The sequence below is a fragment of the Sipha flava genome, unplaced genomic scaffold (genome assembly GCF_003268045.1).
Source record: "Sipha flava isolate LNK unplaced genomic scaffold, YSA_version1 203_pilon_pilon, whole genome shotgun sequence".
In the NCBI taxonomy this organism is placed as follows: Eukaryota; Metazoa; Arthropoda; class Insecta; order Hemiptera; family Aphididae; genus Sipha; species Sipha flava.
This window is the reverse complement of record NW_020272799.1, coordinates 1150516-1175779: the sequence shown is the minus strand read 5'-3', so window position 1 is coordinate 1175779 and position 25264 is coordinate 1150516. Positions and strand designations below refer to the sequence as shown.

General features: G+C 30.0%; 2 protein-coding genes across 2 annotated transcripts; one reads left to right on the top strand and one right to left on the bottom strand.

The window, feature by feature from the left end:
• Positions 1-1115: 1115 nt before the first annotated feature.
• Positions 1116-9552, top strand: LOC112682427 (ATP-dependent Clp protease ATP-binding subunit clpX-like, mitochondrial). The gene is made up of 11 exons (XM_025553030.1): positions 1116-1649; positions 1714-1884; positions 1947-2044; positions 5231-5396; positions 6004-6147; positions 6230-6394; positions 6771-6871; positions 7641-7793; positions 7859-8035; positions 9011-9232; positions 9433-9552. The coding sequence occupies exons 1-11, from the start codon at positions 1565-1567 to the stop codon at positions 9550-9552; spliced, it is 1602 nt and encodes a 533-aa protein (XP_025408815.1). The 5' UTR covers positions 1116-1564.
• Positions 9553-23491: 13939 nt separating this feature from the next.
• Positions 23492-23938, bottom strand: LOC112682435 (CBL-interacting protein kinase 25-like). Its single transcript, XM_025553038.1, has one exon. It carries the CDS (start codon positions 23936-23938, stop codon positions 23492-23494), a length of 447 nt encoding a protein of 148 aa, XP_025408823.1.
• Positions 23939-25264: the final 1326 nt, after the last annotated feature.

Genomic DNA, 25264 nt, shown 5'->3' with positions numbered 1-25264 from the left:
GGTAAAAATGTTTTTAGTATTGACACTAGGGTATTATTTTGCAAATATTGCGAAACGAAAGTCGATTCGGATAGAAGATCCAGCGTAATACAGCACTTGAAAACAGAAAAACATTTGTGTTCTGTTAAACGTAAAGAAAATCAACAAGAGACCAAGTGCCAACAACTATTAACCAATGATTTACCGTCTAAAAAATCGAAGTTCAACCTGGATTTATGCAAAGCTATGGTCTCGGCTAATATACCACTAAATAAACTATCAAATATAGAGTTTCGGACATTTTTGGAAGTTAATTCTGGAAAAGATGTCCCCACAGAATCAGTACTTCGAAAATTCTATTTAGACGACTGCTACAACGAAATGATGGAAAAAATTAGGCAACGTGTTTTCGACCGAAAAATTTGGGTGTCACTTGATGAAACAACAGACACAGAAGGTCGGTATATAGCTAATGTAATAATAGGGACTTTAGAAGAGGATACTGCTGGTACAATTTTTTTACTGAATACTGAAGCACTAGAAAAGACCAATTACTCTACAGTTTAAAAAAATTTATAAATGTATGTTTATAAATGTCTATGGTTAAATCATTTCATTCATACAAATTACTTTTTTTATTATTTCTGCCAAGAGTATTTAAGTATTAATATTAATAAAAAAATTATAAAAAAACAGCCTTTTTTAACGTACTTCTTTTATCGCGATTGAGAAGTATTTATAAATATTATTTAAGTATTTCATAATTTTTAATATTTAATCCATATTTCAAATAACAATACATACGCGCTCGCAGGGGGTAAAAAGGGTCATTGCCCTTACTGGGAATTTTTGTTTCAAAACTTTTGTTAATTTAATAACACGCATATTTATTATAAAATAATTTTATTGAGATCCATTTATGAATTTTAGTAAAATTTATTATATTTTTAGATAATCTAAAATATATAATCTTGAACGTATTTATTAATATATAATGTTTACACATGATTGATAACGCTTAAAATTATAAATTCTCCCGAGTACAGATTTCTATGGTATTTGATTTTGTTGTCATCTATTTTTAGATACACGTTGCTTTGGCCCTTAGAATTTCAATCTTGCCTCGGATGGGATTTTAACCTGCGGGTGCGCTTGCATTGTTATATTTGTACATGGTTGTATTTTAACATGCGCTATAGCCTAATAGTTTTAGTAAAAATCGTTTTGAAACTTAAATGAGAGTGTATAAAAACTATTACAACTTTAACAGACCTTAGTATTCCATCGGTTTATGTTTTAAAATAAATTGTTGTACACAAAAAACATTTAAATTTAAATATTTTTTGGCGGTATACCGTGACGGGAGCAACGATGAGACAGATAATCTATGTCCAATATGACTTGTCTTATTCTATTCACGTTTGTTAAATATTCTTATTTAATTATTAAATTATCACCGAGAACTCATTCCAACAGCCGTAAGTGCATTTCATTCAAACCTGACGGGTCCGTTATCCTTTACGGTGTAATTATTGTATTTCCGTAAATCGAAACTCATTACCATATTGTTTGTGTTTCCGACGAAATGGCCACCAGGTTAAAGTATTTGTGCTTGAAATGTATACAGATCAAAGTGTACACCAATTATTTTAATCTTTCGCGGAGCTTAAGTATGTATACTAAATTGTTAAAATTCTAAGACGAATTGACATAACTTTGTACTTGTATTTGAAGGTGTTACGAGCCATGGTAAACATGCAGCCACTGTTCACCAACGTCATTTCCATACGTCGCCTATCAATTGGAATAATGATGACTCTGGAACGGAGCGCGATCATACAGGTCAAACAGGCATACTCTGCCCAAATTGCAAAACTACCAGCTCCAATTTAGAGTTATTTTTAAGTAATATTATACATAGCATATGCGTAATGAAACAAGTAATCTATACTGTTGTTATGTTATAGCTTCCAATCGATTTTTGATATGTCAGCGTTGTTATCATATATTCAAAGTGATTTCTGCTGAAGAAAATAAATACAAACCACCTCCAATTCCAAAAGAAGTTAGTAATAATGTTTCATGGATAAGGTACCTACCTTTAATGTTATATCAGTTGGTTGGAAATTGTGAGTTAATAGCTATTAAAATGATTCCCTTTAAAATTATTGTTAAAACTATTAATAACGACACTGGTTTTCACAACATTCTATGGTATTACTAAACTTCTAACATCTTATGATATTTAAAAGTATGTGAATTCTGTAGTTATATTGGTTAATGTGACTTGACTTACCTCATGAGATGGTTGTATTTCTTGGTCTACTTCATTATCATAACTAAAGACCGGATTTATATTCTCTCAAAATACCTTAAATATGATGCTAATATTCTCTAAAAAACCTTCAAATATTCTTATTATATTCTCTTAAAAATCTTAAAAATATGTAAAAATATTCGAAATTATTAAAAAATAATCAAAAAACATCAATACATGGTTTAATATACATTTTTAAAAAAAAATTTTTTTCCAACATTCTTTTAATCATGAGTAGAGCAAGGACTTTCATGCACTAAAAAATCTTCAAATATGCATTTAAAAATATGCTCTTATGCATCAAAAAATTAAAAATATGCAGTTAAATATACTCTTAAAAAAATTAATTTATTATTACTCACTATAAGTTTTAACTAGATTTATTTTATTAAATTGATTTGGAATTTCTTTTGAATGTTGGATCCCAATCTTCTTAATTATTATTCTGCACATAATAAAACAAAAAAGGTATTTTAAAATAATTGTTGAATTATTCTCAAATATTCACCTTACTTAAATTAGAATTGCACTGAATTATTAAACACACGAAACTAACACACACGCGGTAAATCTTCTAGAACTAATCTAATCTACCCACTGACTATAGATACTTGATATCGTTTTTAATTTATCGTTTTATATTCGATTTGTATTATAAAAATACAAAAATAGACATAATAAATATTAGGGATGGGCCGACACCACTTTTTACCGATACCCGATATTATAATCACAAGTAAAAACTAAGTTGATTTTTAATATATTACATAAAAAAATCATCTTTTTTGGCAAAACCATGAACTGATACTAAAATTAATCCGATACCACAAACCAATACCCGATATTATAATCACAAGTAGTTTTTGCGGTATCGGTTCAAATTTCGGTTTTGAAAATAAACCGATACCAATATTTCCGATACCACCAATATCGACCGATACCATGTATCGGTTCTATAATCGAACCACCCCTAATAAATACTGACCATTATTATTATTTTAAGATAAAATTTATCTCTTCGTCTTTATAAGTTTATAACAAATTGTTGACCTTGATTCATAAAAAATATTCACCAAAGCGCATGATTTTCGATAAACCATAAAAATATGCACTAAAAGCTTAAAATATGCTCTTATAATCAAAAATATGCTCCTTAAACTAAAAAATATCCAAATATGCAAAAATATGCACTAAAAACTTTGAGTATTTCATCATAAACGTTATGAAATGTATTGTGTACATACTAAGCATACGATAAAGTTAACTAGAAAAAATATGCAAATGCATGAAAGTCCTTGCTCTAATCATGATGTATATACATAGTTGCGTATTATAATAGAATACTATTGTACTTCAGTAAGAGTAGGAATATAGTAAAAATATTACAGTATAGTCTATAGCAAGGGTCGCCAACGTTTTAAGTGAGCTACATTTGACATTTAAGTACCTAGTAATTGACATCCAGGAAAATTTAGATCTTTAATCTTTAAATCTAATATTTCCATTATCCAATTAATTTGATTATTTTACGCAATCGACCAATAGTGGTAAAATTAAATTTTACAACGATCAACTGGTTGGCGATCCCTGGTCTATAGTATTAAAATTTAAAAACAATATTTCTTTGGTATATTTTAATTAAATGTTGTATTAACACAATTGTCATAATATTAAAAATTAACAAATAATCATATATATATATATTAAAATATAATAAAAGAAAAAACATTGGTTAACAGAAGGTAATCCTTAAATAATAATAATTTAATACAAGATATAAAATAACAATATATGTTTAAAAAAAAAACAATATTTCTTTGGTGCATACAATGGTAAATATTTACTTTCTGAAGAATAAAAAAGAAACTTGAAATAGGTACTATTTAAATTTTATTATATGAATTAACAATAATATATTTTTCATATTATCTGTACTCATATTAGTTCTTCTATCGCTTAAAATTTGTTTATAGAAACTAAATGAAGGTTCAACATCAACAGATATTAGAGGTGCAAACTTCATGTCAACAACTTCATTAGGTGTAAAATATTCTGGGAAATCTTCTTTGTTTCCACATAAAATGTTCCCAACTTTTACTAACATTTGGTAGCCTTTATTTTTTTAATATAATTGAGACACTTTAGTATTTTTATTATGTTACTCGTTTCACCAGGTATATTGGTAAGTTTGCAAATAACAATTTGTACAATCTCCAATTATGAAACAAAACTCAAATATTCTAAAATATGCTAAATGGGCTAAATATTCTTTAACCTATGATATACTCTCAAATATGGGAAAAAAACTTTTTTTTACAAACTCAGAATTGAATGAATCGTCCACATTTTTTACTCTCATACAACTGCATAGACCAAGTAACGATATGTAAAAACATATAAATCCGGTCTTTAGTCATAATTAATGATTTCTTGTAGGTAAAAATAAAATAAGAATTAATCTATTATTGCATTACTGTTGTATAACCTATATTTATAATATATTTATATGTAAAATAACATAATAACAAATTTTTTTGTTACAAAATATTTAAAAATAATAATTTAATTTAAATAATTTACTCTCCTATTTTTTTATTTTTTATGTGAAATATCAAACTTAAAAGTTATATAAGTTCAGTTTTGTCCATGGTCAATACATTTTAATTTCATCAAAATTATCATTGAATTATAATATTGATAATACCTATTTTTATAGAATATAAAAATTAGTATATTAGTTTCAAAGTACCTACAAATATGAAAAAAAAAAAAACAATAATAGATTTTAACTGTAGATATTACAAAATAAATACTGATTTACTAGTTAGTTAATTATGTGATCAATTTAAGTAAAAAATTGGTTGAGATTTATAAAAATAATATTACCTAAACTAACAGTAAGTATTAAATATTATTAAAATACTTTTGATACAGATTTTTCTAAACCTGAATAATTATGTGATTGGTCAAGAGTTGGCCAAGAAAGTGTTGGCTGTGGCTGTATATAATCATTGTAAACGTATTATTTACAACATTATTGGACCACAAAAAAATGATTTGATTGACCAACAGTTACTTGATAAAATGCAAAACTCTAGAGGTAACTAAAAGGATTTTTGTAATAAACATTTTTTTTATTTTATTATCATTAACCACTTATAATTTTAAATATTTAAATATGGTAATATATTTATAGAGGAATATTAAACAATTTAATTTGAAAACTGTACATAACAATTTTATTTATCTACTATTTTCAATATTTGCATGATGTAAAATTAAAAATATTTTTTTGTCTTGTGTATAATATCTGGAGTAGTTGAAAATGTTCTGAATTAGATAAAGAGTTCAGTAAAAAGCTGGTAAAATTAGTTTTATAAGATTTTTTCTTTGATTTTTCGATATAATATCATATTATTAATATGTGTCTGCTTCAGACACTAATGAATCAAAAATATAATCTGTTGGAAATTTTTAATAATTTAGGAACATTTTCTACAAATCTAAAAAAGAAAACATTTTATAAAAATATATTTTTTCAAAACATAGTAAATTTTAATTAAAAATTTTTAGGTAATTTATTGATTGAATTATGTTTTTAGAATTATTTTCTTATTTATACGTATAAATATAGATAATATAATTTTAGTTGTGTAATCAAGTTGATAAATAGTTAAGTAACATTGTAACTTAATATTTTATTTTAGAAAATGTTACTGTCAATCATACATTAGGAATGCCACAAAAAAATGATAAAAAAATTAGTCAAGATGAAGATAAAATTACTTCTACATTTGAAGATACACTTTTAGAAAAAAGTAACATTATATTGCTAGGACCAACAGGATGTGGTACAAAATTTTTTTAAAAAATGATTAATTTTGTATTATTAAAATTTATAATATTATTAATTACTGTAATTATTATTTTTAGGGAAAACATTGTTAGCCCAAACTATAGCGAAGCAATTAGATGTACCATTTGCAATCTGTGATTGTACTAATTTAACTCAAGCCGGCTATGTCGGAGAGGATATTGAAAGTGTAATAGGTAAACTACTACAAGCTGCTAATCATGATGTTGAAAAAGCTCAGACAGGTAGTGTATACTTAAATAATTGTAAATAAGTTGAATGTATGTATACAACATTTTTTTACAAGATTGGTAAATAGATGTGATAGCCCCCCCCATCCGCCGGCTCTTGCAATAAGAGAGTCGCACATGCTCATTCTGTTTTTTCCGTAGTCGTGTTGCGCTCTTTCGTAAATACTGCCGTATATTATATTTTTATAAATTATTTTTGGTGTTAAATATCGATGTACATAACCCTGGTGTAAATAATTTATCCTGACACCCTATTTAAGTCGCTTACAGATGTAATTTTTATTCTTTAATAATATACATTTTATTTTGAAGTTATATATTTATTAAATAGTTTTAAATTGTACTCATTTTGATGACTATTTTTTTTTAGGTATTGTTTTCTTAGATGAAATTGACAAAATTGGTGCAGTCCCTGGAATTCATCAACTGAGAGATGTTGGAGGTGAAGGAGTTCAACAAGGAATGTTAAAGGTGAAATTATTTTTCATTTAATATACATGCTTAAGTTTATTATTTTAAAATTGATTAAATTGTATTTATTTAAAGAATAATTTATCTAGATTAATAATAAATATTTATATCAATGTTCTTTAACTGATTTTAATTATTATTTATTGAACTTATCATAATTCGTATCATTTTCATTACTATTCATATTTCATTCAAAGTTTTTGCTTTATAAAAATTGATTGTTTTTATATAAATAAACTTGTTTTGATATATTTTGAGTTCGATAGCAATAGATAGTAAAATTTATTGAAAATAAGTATGATGTATCATGTACTCAAATTATAAATGTTACATTTTTACTATAACTAACACAACATTTTATGATGAAGCAATGCACTTTTAATTGTCACATATTTTTTAATTTATGATATTTCCCTTTTTATTCAGTTCTTACCTTCTTAATTATAATTTAATCTAGTAATATCCTGAAAAATTTTATGTCAATATTTCACTCTACTATAGTTCATCTTTCTATGGTTTTGCTGCTTTAACTGATTTTTACTAATTTCTAATCTATGTCAATACACTAATTTGAAGTCACTGCTTTTACCATAAACAATTTTTAAAAGCAATTGCTGACTATAGGCTTGCACAAAACGGATTGTGTATTTCAGCATTTATTTCTTATTTGTCATTAGTTTATGTACATTTTTTTTTCCACGTGGAAATGTATAAAATAATATGAAATTTCTAAATTTTTCATATTTATTGACAAATTTAATTTGCATAGATGTTGGAGGGAACTGTTGTTAATGTACCTGAAAAAAATAGCAGAAAACTTCGCAATGAAACAGTACAAGTAGATACAACTAATATCTTGTTTGTTGCTTCTGGTGCATTTACAGGTCTTGATAGACTTATAAGTCGCAGAACAAATCAGAAAGTAAGGAGTATTTAGCTTTAAATATGTTATTTTAAATTTAAGTTTATTTATTTTTTATTCTTTAGAGTCTAGGATTTGGAGTAGGCATTGATACTGCAATGGGAAGTAGACGGGCTGCTGCTGAAGCTGATCGTACAGAATCATTAACTTCTTACACAGATATCGAAAAAGAAAATGCTGAACGAGATGGATTGTTGAAAAAAGTAGAACCAAGGGATTTAATTCAATTTGGAATGATACCTGTAATTAATTATTCATTTATTATCTAAACATTCTAAATTTTAAAATAATAGAAAATCTCATACTCAAATTATTTTATGTATTGGTTTTATTTAACTAGACTAAAAACTATTTAAAATGTTATAATAATTAACTTTAATATTTTTATTTTATCATTTTATATTTAAAAAATTATTTCATTTTATAAGTTGAATTAAATGGTTTTATAGCTAGAAATTTAAGTTAAACATTGTGTATACATTTAACAATTGATTCTTTATGTTTCAATGTAAATAATTTATATTCAATGACAGTATAATAATTATAAATAAAAAAAAAAAAATTTTAAAAATTAACTGCCAACATTTGGAGTAAAACTTTTCAATCATAAAATAATTGTAGTGTATAAAACACAAAAATAAATAAATAATAAATACCAAATATTTAATAGTAATTTAAAAATTTGTAAAAAATTAAATTTTTTATTGAAATAGTTTTTAATTATTTTAATATGTATTTTAGCTTAATCTGGGAGGTTAGGCTTAAATGTTTACTTTTAATTATTTTATTATTAATAATAATAACTATAAAATTAATTATAAGTAATTATTAATTAGATTAAAATAAGTATATGATTTAATTTTTAATTTTCAGTAAGGTTATTTTTTAAATTTATTTGAAACTATTTGATGTTTAATTTTAATTAATAATAATTGAATCTGTCATTTAAAAAAAGCCATAACTCCATAAAATATTTAGGAAACGTAAAAATACTGTTTTTATGGATCAAAATTAAATTTAGATAAAAACTGAAAAAGGGTTGAGTTATTTAATTCCCTTATAAAAAAGCAGCTATGATGTGGTAGTCTTGCAGGAAATACGCATTATTATTAGTTGAACACATCTATCACATAAAACTAGTTTTGAAAATGTGTGGAGAAATGGTCTTTTCGATTCAATTATATTATTGCAATTATTAATTTATACATATTTATTAGGAATTTGTGGGAAGGTTTCCAGTCTTAGTGCCATTCCACTCTTTAAATAGAAATTTACTTGTACGAATTCTCACTGATCCTAAAAATAGTACAATTAAACAATTCAAACTTCTATTTGACTTGGACAAGGTTGAATTAACTTTTACTGATGATGCACTTAGAGTTATTGCTTCACAAGCATTAGAAAAAAAAACTGGAGCTCGGGGACTACGAGCAATTGTGGTAATTATTTATTACTTAATTATTTTAAAATTTTCTTAATTATCTTTAATGATTTTATGTATACTGGTTATGAAATAATGAACAACTATGATATTAATATCAAAATACATTTTCAAAACAATACAGTTTTTTATTTTTTAACTTAATTTTTGTAGGTATAATTTATTTCACTGTATAAAATATATTTTAAATTGCTATAGGAATCCATTTTATTGGACCCTATGTATGAAATACCGGGATCAGATGTTGTTAGTGTACATGTCACAGAAGATGCTATCAATGGAAAAATTATTTTACTGTATGAGAGGTTGTCCAATTGATGAAGGACTAGCAAAAATAGACCAGAGCTAAAGTTGAACGAACTAATATTTTTTAATTTTTGTTTTTTATTGAAATATTGTTTACAACAGTTTATTTCTGAAAAACTTTTCAAGACTTTTTTTATGAAATATTTATTTTTATTGGTAAATTATCTGAGTTTGTTTATCTTTGAACTGCATAATACTTATATTTAATAAATATTATGTTATGTGCATTGCATTATAAAAGTATACTATAGTTTTTTTTTCTTTTCTTCCATTCGAATTGGATGCACTCCCTGGTGTTGGTGTTTTTTTCTCGAGTTAAGTACTTTCCATTGAACATGTGCTCATGTCATAACTTATGTTTTCCAACCTTTTAATAATACCGTCAAATGTGGTAACATTAGCCATAGGCGCAAATAGGTGGGGATTAGGGGTATTAGCACCCTCTATTCTACAATTAGCACCCTCAATAATATTTGTGTTTATGTATCAAAAACTTATTTTTGTCATCAGACATTTGATATTTAGAGTATAAAACTGTAATAAAATATAAATGAAAACAATGTTACTCGACAAACGTCAATTCACATTTTGTCGAGTTCACCGAAACCCTAATTTAAATTAATTTTAAAACTGGAACCCCACTGGAACCTTTATTTGTATTTATTTAAATATTAAATAATTCCTTATAGTACAGCTCATTAAATTCTTATAGTTTTAATATAAATTAAATACCCAATTAATACAGAGCTTAAGCATCCTCAGGGATTGTAAAAATTAATTTCTGTTTTAATTACAATCAAATTTCCGTTTTATTATACAAATACTCTGTTATTTAAAGAAAACTTTTTTTTTTCCTCCTCTTCAATATAAATAACCATACTCGATCATAATATTTATTCATATTAAAGAAAACATTTTTTAATAATATTAATTATATTTTTATATATAGCGTGGAGTCTTTCAAGCAACGTTTGACTGCTTAGGCATCTGTTTGCCGCTTGTCGGTGGGTCAGTTGGCTATCGAAGAAGATATAATATTCAATTACTTAATACAACCAACAAAAAATTTGGGCGGAGTACTTTAGCCATGATGAAGGCCGGAGAAGAAGAGCAGTAGATAGAGTGATACCTACCAAAAGCTGTAACGATGACTGATGAGGAGGTGGTAATCTTGATGAAAAAGATTTAGCATTCATTTTCCTAGGAATGCGTGGAAATGCATTCCTGTATAAATTTATATGAAAATGTATTTTATTATAAAATTTTTTATAAAAACAAGTGTTAATTTTTTTACTTGATTTTATCTAATATTAATATTTTCTATAAATACTCATGTTGTGTGTATTGTTTATATTGTTACAAACCCATTGTATTAGAACAAGATTGTAAACATATATAATTATATATAATTTAACATATATATTATAAACACATAAACACTGTATGTATTACATGTGGGGCTAAACACTGAATAAGCTTGTTCGAATGGACAACTGACACCACTCAATAGAGTGGAGTCAGTCGTTCGAACACCAGTCTTACGCGCAGACGTTTCTATTATAATTGTATATTTTTATGCGATTCCTTTAAATAAAACAAATACTAAATTAATGTCACTACTTATGTTTTAATCGCTTTATACCTAAACCCTCATTTCCTTCGTTATCCGTCTGAAAATTGCGAACTTACAACGTTACATGTGCGACAACGGAGCCGCACAGCAGAACTCAACCATTTAGAGGCAGTGGCATACCGACGCACAACAATATTCTAAATACGAATTTATGACATATACGTGTTATACAGAGTCCAACGATAAATAATTATATTCTGGACAAAAAAAAAAAAAAAAAAACTGAAAGCAATATAAAGAATAAAATATATATAATTTTACATTCAAATAATTAAAGGTGAAGATTAAGCAGTTATTTTTATTTATTATAATATATGTGTTACTACATCTGATAGCAATGTTTACGTATAAAGAATGTATTATATAAACATATTTACTTGGTTTTTGATTTGTATAATTTATAAAAATTATTATTTATTACGGCATATAGCTCGGGTGTGGGGATAACATTGTGAAATTACCAGCAATCTGCTGGTAAATGTTTTCCATCACAGTCCGACTACATTCCACCGCCAACCGTTTTCGCCTTTCTTCATCACTCTCAACGTCGTCGTCGTTGTTATGTTCATCGCTACCGTCGCCGTCAACATCATGCGTCTCAAACAAACACCGTTTGTGATCCGCAAGCGTCAAATGGTTTCGAATTACGTGCTCCCTTATCCCTTTGGATTTGAACGTCTCTATGTGTTCGATTTCGTATGCATAAGACTTTGCCCGAAGTGCGACGAATTCGTACATGATACGATCATGAATTTCGTCCTTGAACAGTCCGGGTATTTTCGCACGACTGCATAGCACGGATGATCACAGGGGAGATTAGACGTGTCCATTCGACGCAGTAACAACTTAAGTTGTTTGTGTTTTGTTTGCTAGATAATGATAAAAACCTTTCGTTTTTATCCTATAAACCAGGGATGGGCAACTCGAAGTCACTAGAGGGCCAATTTTTAGAAAATTTAAATCTAGCGGGTCAGAGCATAGAAAAAAAAAAGGTCATTCAAAATATGAATTTTAATTAGAATTTATGTATATGGAAATAATAAATTCAACACACATGATAGCATAATCCGAATGGTGCGAAGAAACTGATATAGTTAAATAGTTTGGTAACAGCTATGGTTGAAACCCATACTAATAAAAATATAATATAATTATTTATAAAAATAATTTGAATATCATTAAAGAATTGGTTAAGATGCATATGTTACTTACATTGGCGGATTTAAAGGTTCAAATAAAGTCGGCAAATCCAAAAGAGGGGCCTCGTAATAAATGTATCACTAAAATCCTTAGCCCCATTTTACAAAGCTACTCGCTACACTCGCGATACGAAAATGGAAAATAGTACATTAGAAATAACGTAATGCAGCGAAACTGATAATAAATCATTGTTCATATACTTGTATAGTGTACATACTCGGAAATTATATGAATTCTATAATCAATATTAACAGTATTTCTAACTATATCTACATTCGATCTTTTTTACTTTGTTTATAAATAAAATGTTCTATTTTTGAAGTATTCGGAGTACTCTTGAGTATTTCCTGTATATTTAAATTATTTTGTTATAAATAAAAATAGTAATTGTAAACGATATTACAATTTGTACCATAATTTTTTTTTCCGGTAAAATTTAAAAAAAAATTACTATCATTTTTCAGGGCCTCAGTGAATAATTTAAGAAGGGGCCCCGTCGGCATTCGCCGACTAAACGACCGTTAAATCCGCCACTGGTTACTTAGTAACATTCATTTCATGTTATTTAGTAACATTAATTTCATGTTACTTGTAACGTGCATGGAGTATTCCTTGTAACGGGCATAGAGTATTACTTGTAACGTTCATAGAATGTTAATGTAAAGCATTGTATTCATATTACAATTGAAGTTACTTTCTCAGGACATAAGCAGTTCCATACACATTACAATTACGTAAATGTCACTTTAAATGTAACATTACAAGTTACAAATTTATATTGTAAAAACATTGCTGAAATATTCCATTGCACAGTGGGTAATATATATTACCTATTATAATGTAAGACTTAAAGATAAATATATATTTATCTTTAAGTCTTACATTAAAGTTAGAAAACTTTTAAGCAGTACTATGTTCTTTTGGATATAACGCAATGTGTCTTTCTTGGACTTCCTGTGATACAGACATTTCAAATTGATAATTATTGCTGTTGGATGTTGATTGAAATTCAAGATTTCCCATTTAATTTATTTGTTTTCGTGTAATCTTTAGCTATTTATTTGTATAAATATAAACGTTTTTTAAAATTATTAAAAAATTTAACTTATGTCTTACCATTTTTATATTTATATCGAATAAGCCTATTATTATACGGCATTACATTTTTTTTTACCAATAAATAAAAAATAAATAACTAATAAATACGTAATAATCTCTGATTTCTTCATTTACCTATTCACATACATTATTTTGTTCTTTAGATTTTTAAGAATTTTTAAGTATATATATGCAGTAAAATCACAATTATTACGGGTAAGTTGTTATATTAAAATTATATAAAATATAATGATAAACAACATAGTAGTAAAAAATGTTTAAATAGTTCATTTTTAAATTATACTCAAAATTAAATAGTTAGTGCCTACCCACTGTGCAATGAATTGTTGTATAAATGTTTCAGCGACACTTTACTGGAACCTGTAACATCGCAATGCGAGTTGCATATGTGTATGAAAAACATTGCTGCAACACTTAATGCCCTGTTTTTGCTGACACTGAGGAAACATTGTAAGCACATATTTTGAAATATAAATGCATTGTTTCATTGCAATACATACCCAATGTGTTCAAGTAATCTGTATATAACATCAAAAATACATACCTATAATGTTATGTTGACACATTACCCCACTGTGCAATATTATGTTGCATAGATGTTTCAAATCAAGTTAATAATTTAATTATTTTAAAACGAAAAAAAAGAAAAAATAACATTCAACATTGGAAATTGAACCACTGCTAGGTGATAATCTCCATATCTACCTACCTAACTGACCTACGACTAACACATCCTAAACTACCCCTAACATGAGAAGTACGTAGTAAAATTGTTGTATTTATACCTATACTATACTATTTTCAGAATCGTATTTTTACAGCAAAGATTAAAAACTGTTTGAGTCCGCCAGACATTAGTATTGTTGTAATAAAAAGTTATTTTATAAAATAAAGATTAAGATACTCTATATTATAAAGTGGATACCATACATTTCTTTTTTCTAATACTTCACGGAGAAAAGAAAATTAGACATTTATTCATTATGTGAACATAATTACTAATTAGGTAGGTTACCTACCTACCTACCTAATATGAACCACAATAATTGTATTTTTTATATTTTTTATGTATCGTACAAACAAATAAAATAGGTGGCAAATTTAGTTATATAGATATGTTCATCATAATCAAATTCCATTTTTTTTAAGTAGGAAATAGACACATAATTAAACATTCATTATGTCTATTATAAACGCCAACAGTAAGATGTCTACTCGTATGTGAATGTGAGCAGGTTTGAACTGTTAGAATACGCCAATCATGAATAACATTTTGATTCCAAATTTAGATGTTACAACAAATGATTAAAATCTATTTAGGTAGTCGAAAATAAATGTAAACCGGTATATGACGGCACTTGAAAAACGATTCCGAATAAAAGATATCGAATGGGTCAGTTTATTTATAAATTATTTGAAATTTGTAAGAAACAGCTTCATGATATAGTATACATGTTTCATTGTAATATCATGTCACTGATAAATCATAAACATTTAAAGAATGTTAGTTGTTGACACGAAAAATATTATTTTTATAAAACAGTTATAGAATATCGTGCTGATGTTAATTGTGTAATGTTTTTTTGAAACCTGAATTCAACATAGCATCAATGTTTTGTAACTTCCAATGCACAGTGGGTAGTACCTATCAGCTTTAATAAAATAAAACATTTTATAATTAGTTGTATTCATTTTAGTTACATATAATAAAAATGTAATATTAAAAATGATTTGCCGCTTATAGGGTTTACTGAGAAATACGGCACTGATTATAATACAGGTATAGTTGCCGGTAGTGAGGAGAATAATTGACAGTGATTTATTATTGATTATTCGATAACATACCCGGCATTTCCCTCATTCGTTTTATTTATACGTACGAGTACGAGTGTCGAGAGAATAAGTTTTTGTCTCGAGCTCATTATTATTATAGTGTTTTAACTTTTAAGTAAATTATAATTATTAGATTTGTTTCATATTTTTTCGAAAATATTTTTAATGGGGCCTAAATCGATATCGGGAGCAGCAAAAAGAGCTGCGAAATTTCATAAAGAGTTAATGGAAGATGCTAATAATCCAAAGCAAATGAAATTACATTTTCAGCCTGCACGTATTCAGCAAGGTAATAAATATTAGATTATAATAATCAATAGGTATTTATTTTAAAATAAATATACAAGTGTTTATTCATTTTAAACTTTACTAACGTAGAATTATTAATATCAAGAAATAAAGATTCTGTACTTATATTACTTCCGTTGAATGCCAAAAGCGGGGATTACCTCATGACCACATTTTGGTTTAGTTAATCGATAAAATACACTTTGAAGAAATCGAAAGTATAATTTCTGCGGAGATTTTAGACCCGTCTACTGATCAAATGTTGTTTGATATTGTTACAGCAAACATGGTTCATGGCCCATGCGGCAATATGAATAGTTCATCGCTTTGCACGGTGGATGGAAAATGTACTAAAAGTTTTGCGAAAAATTTCAGAAACGATACAATCATAACTTGACAGTTCAGGGAACCAAACTAAGGAATGACAATGCTTCAAAATATCTTGGGATCAAACTGGACAGAACGTTAACCTACAACCAACACCTTGAAGATGTAAAAAATAAACTGAAAACAAGGAATAATATTATTAGTAAACTTGCCGGAACAAGCTGGGGCTGCCGAGCAAATGTACTACGCATATCGGCCCTAGCCTTGGTATACAGCGTCGCGGAGTATTGCGCCCCTGTTTGGGAGAGAAGTGTACATGCAAAAAGGTTGACACCTAGTTGAATAATACTATGCGAATAATCACAGGCTGTGTCCGGGCTACCAACCTACAGTGGCTTCCAGTCCTTTCGAATGTAGCTGCCCCGGCGATTCGAAGGCATCTCTCAACTGTCAAACTGTTACAGAAAATCAATACATTAGTGAATCTCCTTGTATATAACGACATGAATAGCGCACCATCTAAAAGGTTAAGATCAAGAAACCCAATCTGGTCAATAGAAAATAGTTTTGATAGCATGGAGGATATGTGGAAACAACACTGGGAAAAAGGTACTGCAAAAAATAGACATCTGATAAGCGACCCAACTCAAAGAGTCCCAGGATTTGGCTGCCCGAGAGCCTTATGGACCAATCTAAAAAGGATACGAACAGAGCAGGGTAATTGTAACTACCTTCTACATAAATGGAAGTTAAAAAACTCTCCCTTATGCGACTGAGGTTAAATACAATCCATCAAACACATTGTGGAGGAATGTCCTCAAACTAGATACAAGGGAGGAATAGAGGGACTTCACAAGGGCGATGACGAAGCAATGGATTGGCTGTCTAAAACCAACGTTCGCCTTTAAATATATTATGAGCTCTTATTATTGTTATTATCTTTGTTATTGTTAAATTTATTTATTAGTTTATTGTAAATCTATCTACTCTAGTCCTCGTTACTTTGCTAATTTAATGTTTATTTAGTTTTATTTTATGTTTATTTAATTTTGTTTTTCACCAATAAACCTACGCCATATGCAAGAAAAAAAAAACAGAAATAACCAAATATATTACATTATATATAACATATTATTCATGTCACGCATATCTAAAGATAGATTCTGCATATTCCTATCATTGGTAGAACTGGTAGACTGCGTCTTTAATCACCCAACACCAATAACAATCAACGAAAAACCAATAAAAATAAGAAAATATTTTAACCACGATAAAAGAATAATAATATCAAACGTATGTCCAACAATCCCAAATGAAACAATTCTAAATTAACTTAGTGACATTGATATAAGCCCCATCAGGTAAATAATTCACTTCAGATAAGGCGTTAAAAAAGAAAGACTTGTACACATCCTAACGTTCCGAAGTAAATGTTCATATCCACAGAAACCACCTTAAATCTTCCTAATTCTCTTATAATTAATCACGAAGGATGTAAATTTTACAAATGTAAAAAATCGGACACACTTCCTCCAACTGCAATGAATTCACAGAAACAACCATAGAAAATCAGAATATAATAGGAAAAATAAAGACACTCACACCACATAATAAAAATACCACAAGCAAAAAACATACAAGAAGAGCATCCTATAGAAAACCCAATAAAACTACTAAAAGGAATATAGGTCCCACACTCCAGAATGTTGGAAAAAAAACTACATAACTACATATACATTAACATTATGCTTCTTTTTAAAAACAAATGCGTAATAGACCTTAAGAACAAACATCATATGGATTCCAAAAATATTTGTTTTAGATAAACATATGTATAATATATACAAAAAATTTTATACATCAATTGTTATACTCTTTTTTTAATTTCATTATGGAGAACAATAATCATATTATAGCTTTCATAATTTTGTTTTTTAAATGTTGAAGATTTATAGGAGGGTTGGCATACACTATTATTTTTAGTGACCCCATGAAAGGAAATCTACTGGTGTTACTATACTTTGTGCCACGAGAGAAGTAACCCGTGTCCCGACTAAATCGCAATCGAATTTACGCATCCCCCACTTACTTGACATACCATCGATGCACGATCACAATCGTTAACGGTCGGGAACGTTGTATAGTATGAATTTATTATGATTATGAATAAAAAATCTATATGTATTAAAAAAAGTCATTATTTACAGAATTTATAAATCAAGAATGGCTAGACCGATTTTGATGATCTCTGATTTCTTAGATTCGTCTCCGTACATGAATAAAAATAACTATAATCTTGGCAAGAATACAGAACATTATCTAGATAAATAAAAATTTTATCTTAGATAAGTAATTAAATAACTTAGCGTTATTTATCTAGATAAGATAAAAGATTACAAAAAATCTATCAAGATAATTTATCTAGATAAATTTATTTAGATAAGTCCCAACACTGATTGAGCGTGACGCGAAAGGTGGCGCTCGAAAATGTTCCTTGCTCAAATGAAAATGTCTGAACGCCGTTTTCTCATGAACAAGTCAGAAAATATCGAACACAAAATATTTAACAAATTGATACTACTTAATATATAAACGTACATGGTGATGGTGATTCATTATGTAAAAGGAAATATGATTTATTGTTTTTAGTATTAACATACTTGTATCGAAGAAAAAAAATACTTATAATAAATTAGTAAATAAGTTAATTGTTCAGTATTATTTTTTTTTTAAAGTATATAAGATGTAAAAAAGGTAATTTTTTATTATAGATCTAATATGACCTGTAGTCTAGATCTTAATATCCGTAAGTTTTTGATATCAATCTGCCCTCTTTTTCCTACATTTTTCTTATACGAATACCTAAATTTTATAATAAACTATTAGATTCAGGTTCTTAATTTGTTTTCGTAAAAAGTCGGTTAGATAATTTAAGTTTGACCAAAAAATCATGAAAATATAATAAAATTTCCTAATGTGTACATAAATTAAATACGAATGGCATAAATTTGAATACAATTTTCTTTACAATTTATTTTATGAGTAAAAGGAAACATTTTTGAATTTCACAAAAACATTTCGTACGCATAAGAAGTTTTAATTCTGACAATATCGAGTACTTTAACTACCAAAAATTACTTTAGCAATTTTACTATATTAAATATTTTTTTATAAACCAAGTGAATGAATAAATTGTATGTATAATATGTAGTTATACTTACTTTTTTTACTTCCATTTAAATCTATAACTCAATTTTTGAAATGCAATACCGCGTTATTAATCCTGGACGGATCGACTACAGGTTTTTTTCCAGCCATTTTTAATAATAAAGGTAATAAATTATTAAGATTTTTAATAAAATAATATTTTTATTTTAAAATAATCTCTCAAAAAATCCAAATTAAATATTTTATATAAACACTGCACTCTAATCAAAGCTTATATGGTAAACACAACACTGAAGAGCTAAATGACTAAAATGAACAGTTATTTATATAATATAGGAGTATATCATAAATACGAGTAAGATACGTACTATCGGATATTTCTTAAGAAAATAAAAATAATTACTATTTTTATTCCATGCCAATGTTATCGAACATACAAATGTCTAAAATAGAAATAGTATGTTTGCAATATGCCTTTGTATAAATACTAATAAAAAAATTATGAATATAATGATATAAGAAATTTTAATCATACGGAATTCTTCTAAAATACTTTGAATTTTGTTAATATAACACTTTGCTAATCATAAAAGCGGTAAAGTAGTTGTTCAAATTCATATAAATTACGTACTAATTATAAGCATGAAAAAAAAATCACACATATCTGGATGGAGGAGGGGGGCAGGGTAATGGACGTTGAATCGAATTTATATCATATTAGGATATAATTCTGGTTGTGCGAAAAAAATATGCCTAGTCATAAACATCCAAGCTATGGTTATTACCTATACACTATTCAGAATAACATTGTGCCCTTTTGCACATGCAACTGAGCCGCCGGTAGTCATCCGATCCCTTCCCCAACCAGAGTATATGAGTATAAGAATATAAATACAATGAATATAAGTGTAGGCCCTACAGTGGTATATCAAGATATAATAATAGTAAAAATGTGTGGCCCACACGGCGCACACTAAATAATAATAATAATATAATAATAATTTGCCCTTGACGGCTAGGCCTGTCAGCCTTTACACAAGTAATCGAAATAAATATGGTCGACCAATACTCATATGTGACTGTGATTGATGGCGGATTTTATCCCAAAGCAACCACACCAGCACAGTGACTTAACAAATGTCTACGACGGCACACCGCAGTGTACGAAAAAAATAAGTCACAGAACTTGATACGTGCGACCACCCATGCACAGTCACCAACGAAGACGGAGGTTCTACATTGCAGACGAAGACAATACGAATGAAAACCACGTTAATCACAATGGCTGTTGGTAAGTGACCACCCTAGACAGGGGCACCATTTGGAGAGAAGCAGGGTGTGCACTCACGCATGCTGGATTTTTTTCATCTTTAATTATTGGCCTAGGCATCACTGATACATGGCCTTACCACTTTGGCCTTCAGTTTTCCAATCTTTAATGTTGTACATACACCGCGGCTGATCAGTAATCACTGCTAATCATAAATGTTGGCCTGGTGGTGGTAAAAAATTAGCCTCTTTAATTGCTTGCACACCCTTAAAAAAAACTTAAATGACGCCCTCGTATTTATTTCTTAATAACGATTATTTTATTCGTCGTACATCTGGAGTGATGATGGTTATCGAACGTTTCCGTTTTCATATATAACGTTTTGGGTTTCTTATAATTACATGAATTCAGTTCGATTGTAATAAATAATGATCACTCCTACGTTAAGTACGTTTAATATTCATATTTCATATAATAAAAAATGGCACTTGAATTTTTAGTGACATATTAACAATCCATTTAGTTTTTTTTAGCTCTCTGATTTCTTTTCTGTTTCGCTCGTTTACAAATATGTTGTCGAAAAATGATCGGCATTCATCTGATAGTCGTTGTATTTCGTTAGAATTAAAGTTGTGTCCTGCTTCCTGACTTTTCATTACCTGTTAACAGTTGTTTGATTTGATATTGAAATCTTAGTTTGAAGTTAGACAGAATCCTATTCCACGCGTACATGTGCAATGTGTATGGCATACATTGTGCATACAGAACGACCCAGTAAAAAAAAGAAAAAAAAATCTGTTAATTAAATCATCCTGTCGTTTGTTTTAAAAAGTAAATTTATTTATTTATTTTTCTTCATTTATCAAAAATTAATTGTGTTGGTATTAAAATTAACTTTTATGAATTATTTCGTTCTTTATCTCTTAAATGTTAAAAAAAAAGTTTAAAAAATGTTTGAGTTCTGAAACTCTAAACAGTTTAGAACTATTGGCTATTATCGTTTTTCTTCGTAACCCTTCTTATATATAAAATGCTTAATAATCTTAAACATATTTCTAAACGTGTTGAAATAATACACCCGTACGCCCATCAAAGACTAAACGATTGATCGATGTATTTTAATTGTATGTGCACGGGTTCATTGATGATTTCCTACCCCCTGCCCGATCGAATGACAGCCACCGGATTCGTTTCGTATCGCTAGATTGTTTTTACCGTTGACCCTCTCATCCCCTGTTTCATCCATTGCAACAGTGGCATAGCCCAGGAGGATGGGGGCTAAGGGGGCTATTGCCCTCTCCTTATGGATTGAATGTATGTGTATTTACTAAATTAATTTAATACTATTTGGAATTCCAATATTTTAAAACTTTGGTACAAACTAAATGTAGACGAATAACGGGTATTTGTCATTGGTAAATACATAAGCGTTAGGGCCGCCTAGAACTTTAGAGGGCTCCCTGGACTGGCAGTGGCGTATATAGGTTTTCATTTGGAAGAGGGCTGATTATGTATTTGATTTTTGGGTGAAAGGGAAGGAGGAAGCACACTATTACAAAAAAAAATTACTTTAACACTATAATACTTTTCGACTGTCTTTACACCACTAGAGAAATAAGAAACTCAATTTTTACATTGTAATAAACAAATTTTTTATTAGAGTCACTCAAAATTCACCACATATTTTCTTAAAAGAATAAACTTTTTTTATAAATATAAAATTTTAAATTATCGCATTAGCAACATTCTCAGTGTTGTGACAAATTTTCGGAAACCCCTAGCATTAAGACATATCTATGTTAAAAATAACAATCTTTAACAATGCTGTTTTTCATTTCGGAGGGGGCCCGGACCCCCTCGGCCACTCCCCATAAATACGCCATTGGTTCCAGGTTTTTTTTTACTTACAATGATGTAAATACTATTTGTACATATTTGTATATACTTTAGTACAGTAAAAATATTTAAATTTGTATCTTACGTTATGGCGAATGAGATAATAAAATAATTTTGTATAACGACGGGCCTTCTTGGAGGTACGGGCACCGGGACTCTATCCTTCCCTGCCCCACCCTATTACCGGCACAGCGTATTACTTCAACCGTGATTAGTATTATCTTTTTAGTAGTTATCGTGAACGTTGTAGCATACTCATTCAACACTAACATTTTACAATCGTTACAGTTTTTATTCTACGTTATATCGTGACCGTGCTACCACAGCTGACCACCGTTAATTTATTACTATTATTATTAATCATATTTTAATAAATACTTTTAAAACTATTTCAAAAAACTGGAAATGCGTTTTTAAATTTGACGATGGTGGATTTATGCGGAAACTCTCAAAGCATTTCTAAACATAACCTACCCAAGAACATGTTCTTCTCGTCTAAAAATCCTGGCTACGCCATTCCGCATCACGGTGCCGATTCGATCGTGTCCGTTTGCATTCACATGCCCCCCCCCCCTGAAAACAAACCTCCCTCCAGCGCGTTCGTTGTTCGCCCTAACCCAGCGGTTCTCAAATAGGGTGACATGTCACCCAAGGGAGACATTGACACAGTGTATGGGTGACACGAACTATCCCAGGGAAAAGGAAAAAAATAATTAATTTTAATAAAATCATATTATTGCCACAACTGTGATGTAAATATCATATCTTTAAGTTCTTGTTTTTATATTGTTTAGATAAAATATTGCGAAATCGCTGCATTATCGATTATCGTATTGATTTGACCGGGGTCGTTAGTCAGTTATTTTGTAGTCGCTAGATAAGTAGTGTTGTAGTTCTACAACTCTAGAAGACAATACGAGAATCGGTCTTTCCACCATTAACCCTTGACTTCCTCAACTTTGTAAAAACCACCGGGGCCCAATTTCTCATCAGTTGTCGTACAAATCACTTTTATTTTTTTTTTTCATTTGCAAATTTAAACTTTTAACCGTCAACGTGTTATATGAACCCTGCAACTCAAATAAATTGTGGGTGTACTTATTATTTTTCTGATTCTTATTTTTATTTTTCTATCTTGATATATGGGTTACGCGGTGTTCGATTCTAGTGGCTAAAGGTGACACGGGCGAGAAAAGGATGTGGATCACTGCCCTAAACTAACGCACCAGTAGCGGGTCGTCGGCGCGCCCGTCCACGCATGGGAACGGGAACCGTCCGGTCACCAGGCAGTGGAGCAGCACGCCGGCGGCCCAGACGTCGGCCAGCTGTCCGTGGTACGGGCCGTGGGCCAGCAGTTCGGGCGACATGTACAGCGAGCTGCCGCACACCGACCGGCACGGGACGACGACGGGGACGCGGCCGACGGGACGGCGGCGGTCGGGTCGCGTCACGGCCGCGCACATGCCGAAGTCGGCCAGCCGGACGCGACGCCGCCGGTCCAGCAGCACGTTGTCCATTTTAACGTCGCGGTGCGCAAAACCGCGGTCGTGTACGTACTCGAGCGCCGAGCACAGCTGCGCGAACCACACGTACGCCTCGCTCTCGCCCGTGTACTCCACCTCGTCGTAGTAGTCCAACAACGTGCCGTCCGTCCAGTACTCCATGACCAGGTACAGCCTGCGCACCCGCCGTCCAATGACATCTTATTCGTCGATCGTTATCAGTTTTTTCCTACCTTTTCGTCGTCTCGATGATCTCGTGGTACGCGTTGATGTACGGATGGTCGAACAGATCGGCGAACTGTTTCTCGTTGTTAACGGACCACTGCAACGCGCAATTCATCGCGCCGCGATCCGACGACTTTTCGATCACTTTGATCGCCATCTGCCGGTGATGCCGCGCGGACCTGGCCACCACCACCACTCCGAACCCTCCTTTGGCCACGCGCTCGATAACAGTGTAACCTCGCTTCGTCAGAGTGTTCCGCTGCATTTGCTCGTCTTCTCCAAACATCCCCAACGGTTAAAATCAAGTATACAGCCCTGTGCGTTTGAAAATTTTGTACGAGTGCAATTTTTACGTGCGGGCAACGTTCTTTTTCGTTTTACGAAATGCGACAGAACAAGAAACGAAACATCCACTGTCAGATAACTTTTGTTTGTTCGTAGCCAATGAATACAAAACCGATTGTTATTATCACCAGCCATGATAGAACGAACATTTCATTACGTACTACAAGTGGTGTCCGATAGTAGTAGTATAATTATGACAGTTCTGACACCATATCCTGCATATCCTCCTTATCTTTCCGAACCACCACCACCCGATCACGCACGTGCACGACACACGTCACAGACTTCCCACCTCCACTACTACAGACGTCACTACAAACCCCACCGGCAGTGACGCAGCGTTCCCAGAAATATTATTGCCGCCTCCGTCACCGTCGCAACATTTGTCGCCGACGACCTCACCGCTGCAGCGATCGTGTTCGTTTCTGCCCACCCCCTCCATCTCCCACCACTACTTATTGTATATTATTGGCCGGCCGTGTTTTTGTTAATATCCGATATCAGTTGTGATAATATAAAATGTGATTCTATTAACGGATAATGTTATCGTACAGGTGATAACACATTTGAAAACATAAAGAATATTATTGATAATATTTAAAATAAATACAATATCTGGATAAGAATCGAACTGGAGATGCTTAGAATGTTGTATCCACTTAGACTCTTACATCCATTATTAATATGTAATTAATTTAACGTATTTCAGTTCGTACATAAGTCTCTTGATATAATTCAGAGTATGTATATCAAAATGTGTAATTAGCCATATCTCTCTTCGTTAATATTTCCGATAAAAAAATGTGATTATTATTAGAATATGCCATTTAAATGTACTATTAAAAAACTATTAAAAAATATTTAAAATATATTAATTTTATTTTCGGCCTTTATAAACAATTACTATTATTATTATTA

Excerpts from the sequence above, each read along its gene's own strand:
- LOC112682427 (XM_025553030.1), top strand. The coding sequence starts at position 1,565 with ATGGCCACCAGGTTAAAGTATTTGTGCTTGAAATGTATACAGATCAAA. Across the intron at positions 2,045-5,230 it reads CACCTCCAATTCCAAAAGAA|ATTTTTCTAAACCTGAATAA; the intron begins GTTAGTAATAAT and ends CTTTTGATACAG. Across the intron at positions 9,233-9,432 it reads GGGGACTACGAGCAATTGTG|GAATCCATTTTATTGGACCC; the intron begins GTAATTATTTAT and ends AAATTGCTATAG.
- LOC112682435 (XM_025553038.1), bottom strand. The coding sequence starts at position 23,938 with ATGGAGTACTGGACGGACGGCACGTTGTTGGACTACTACGACGAGGTG.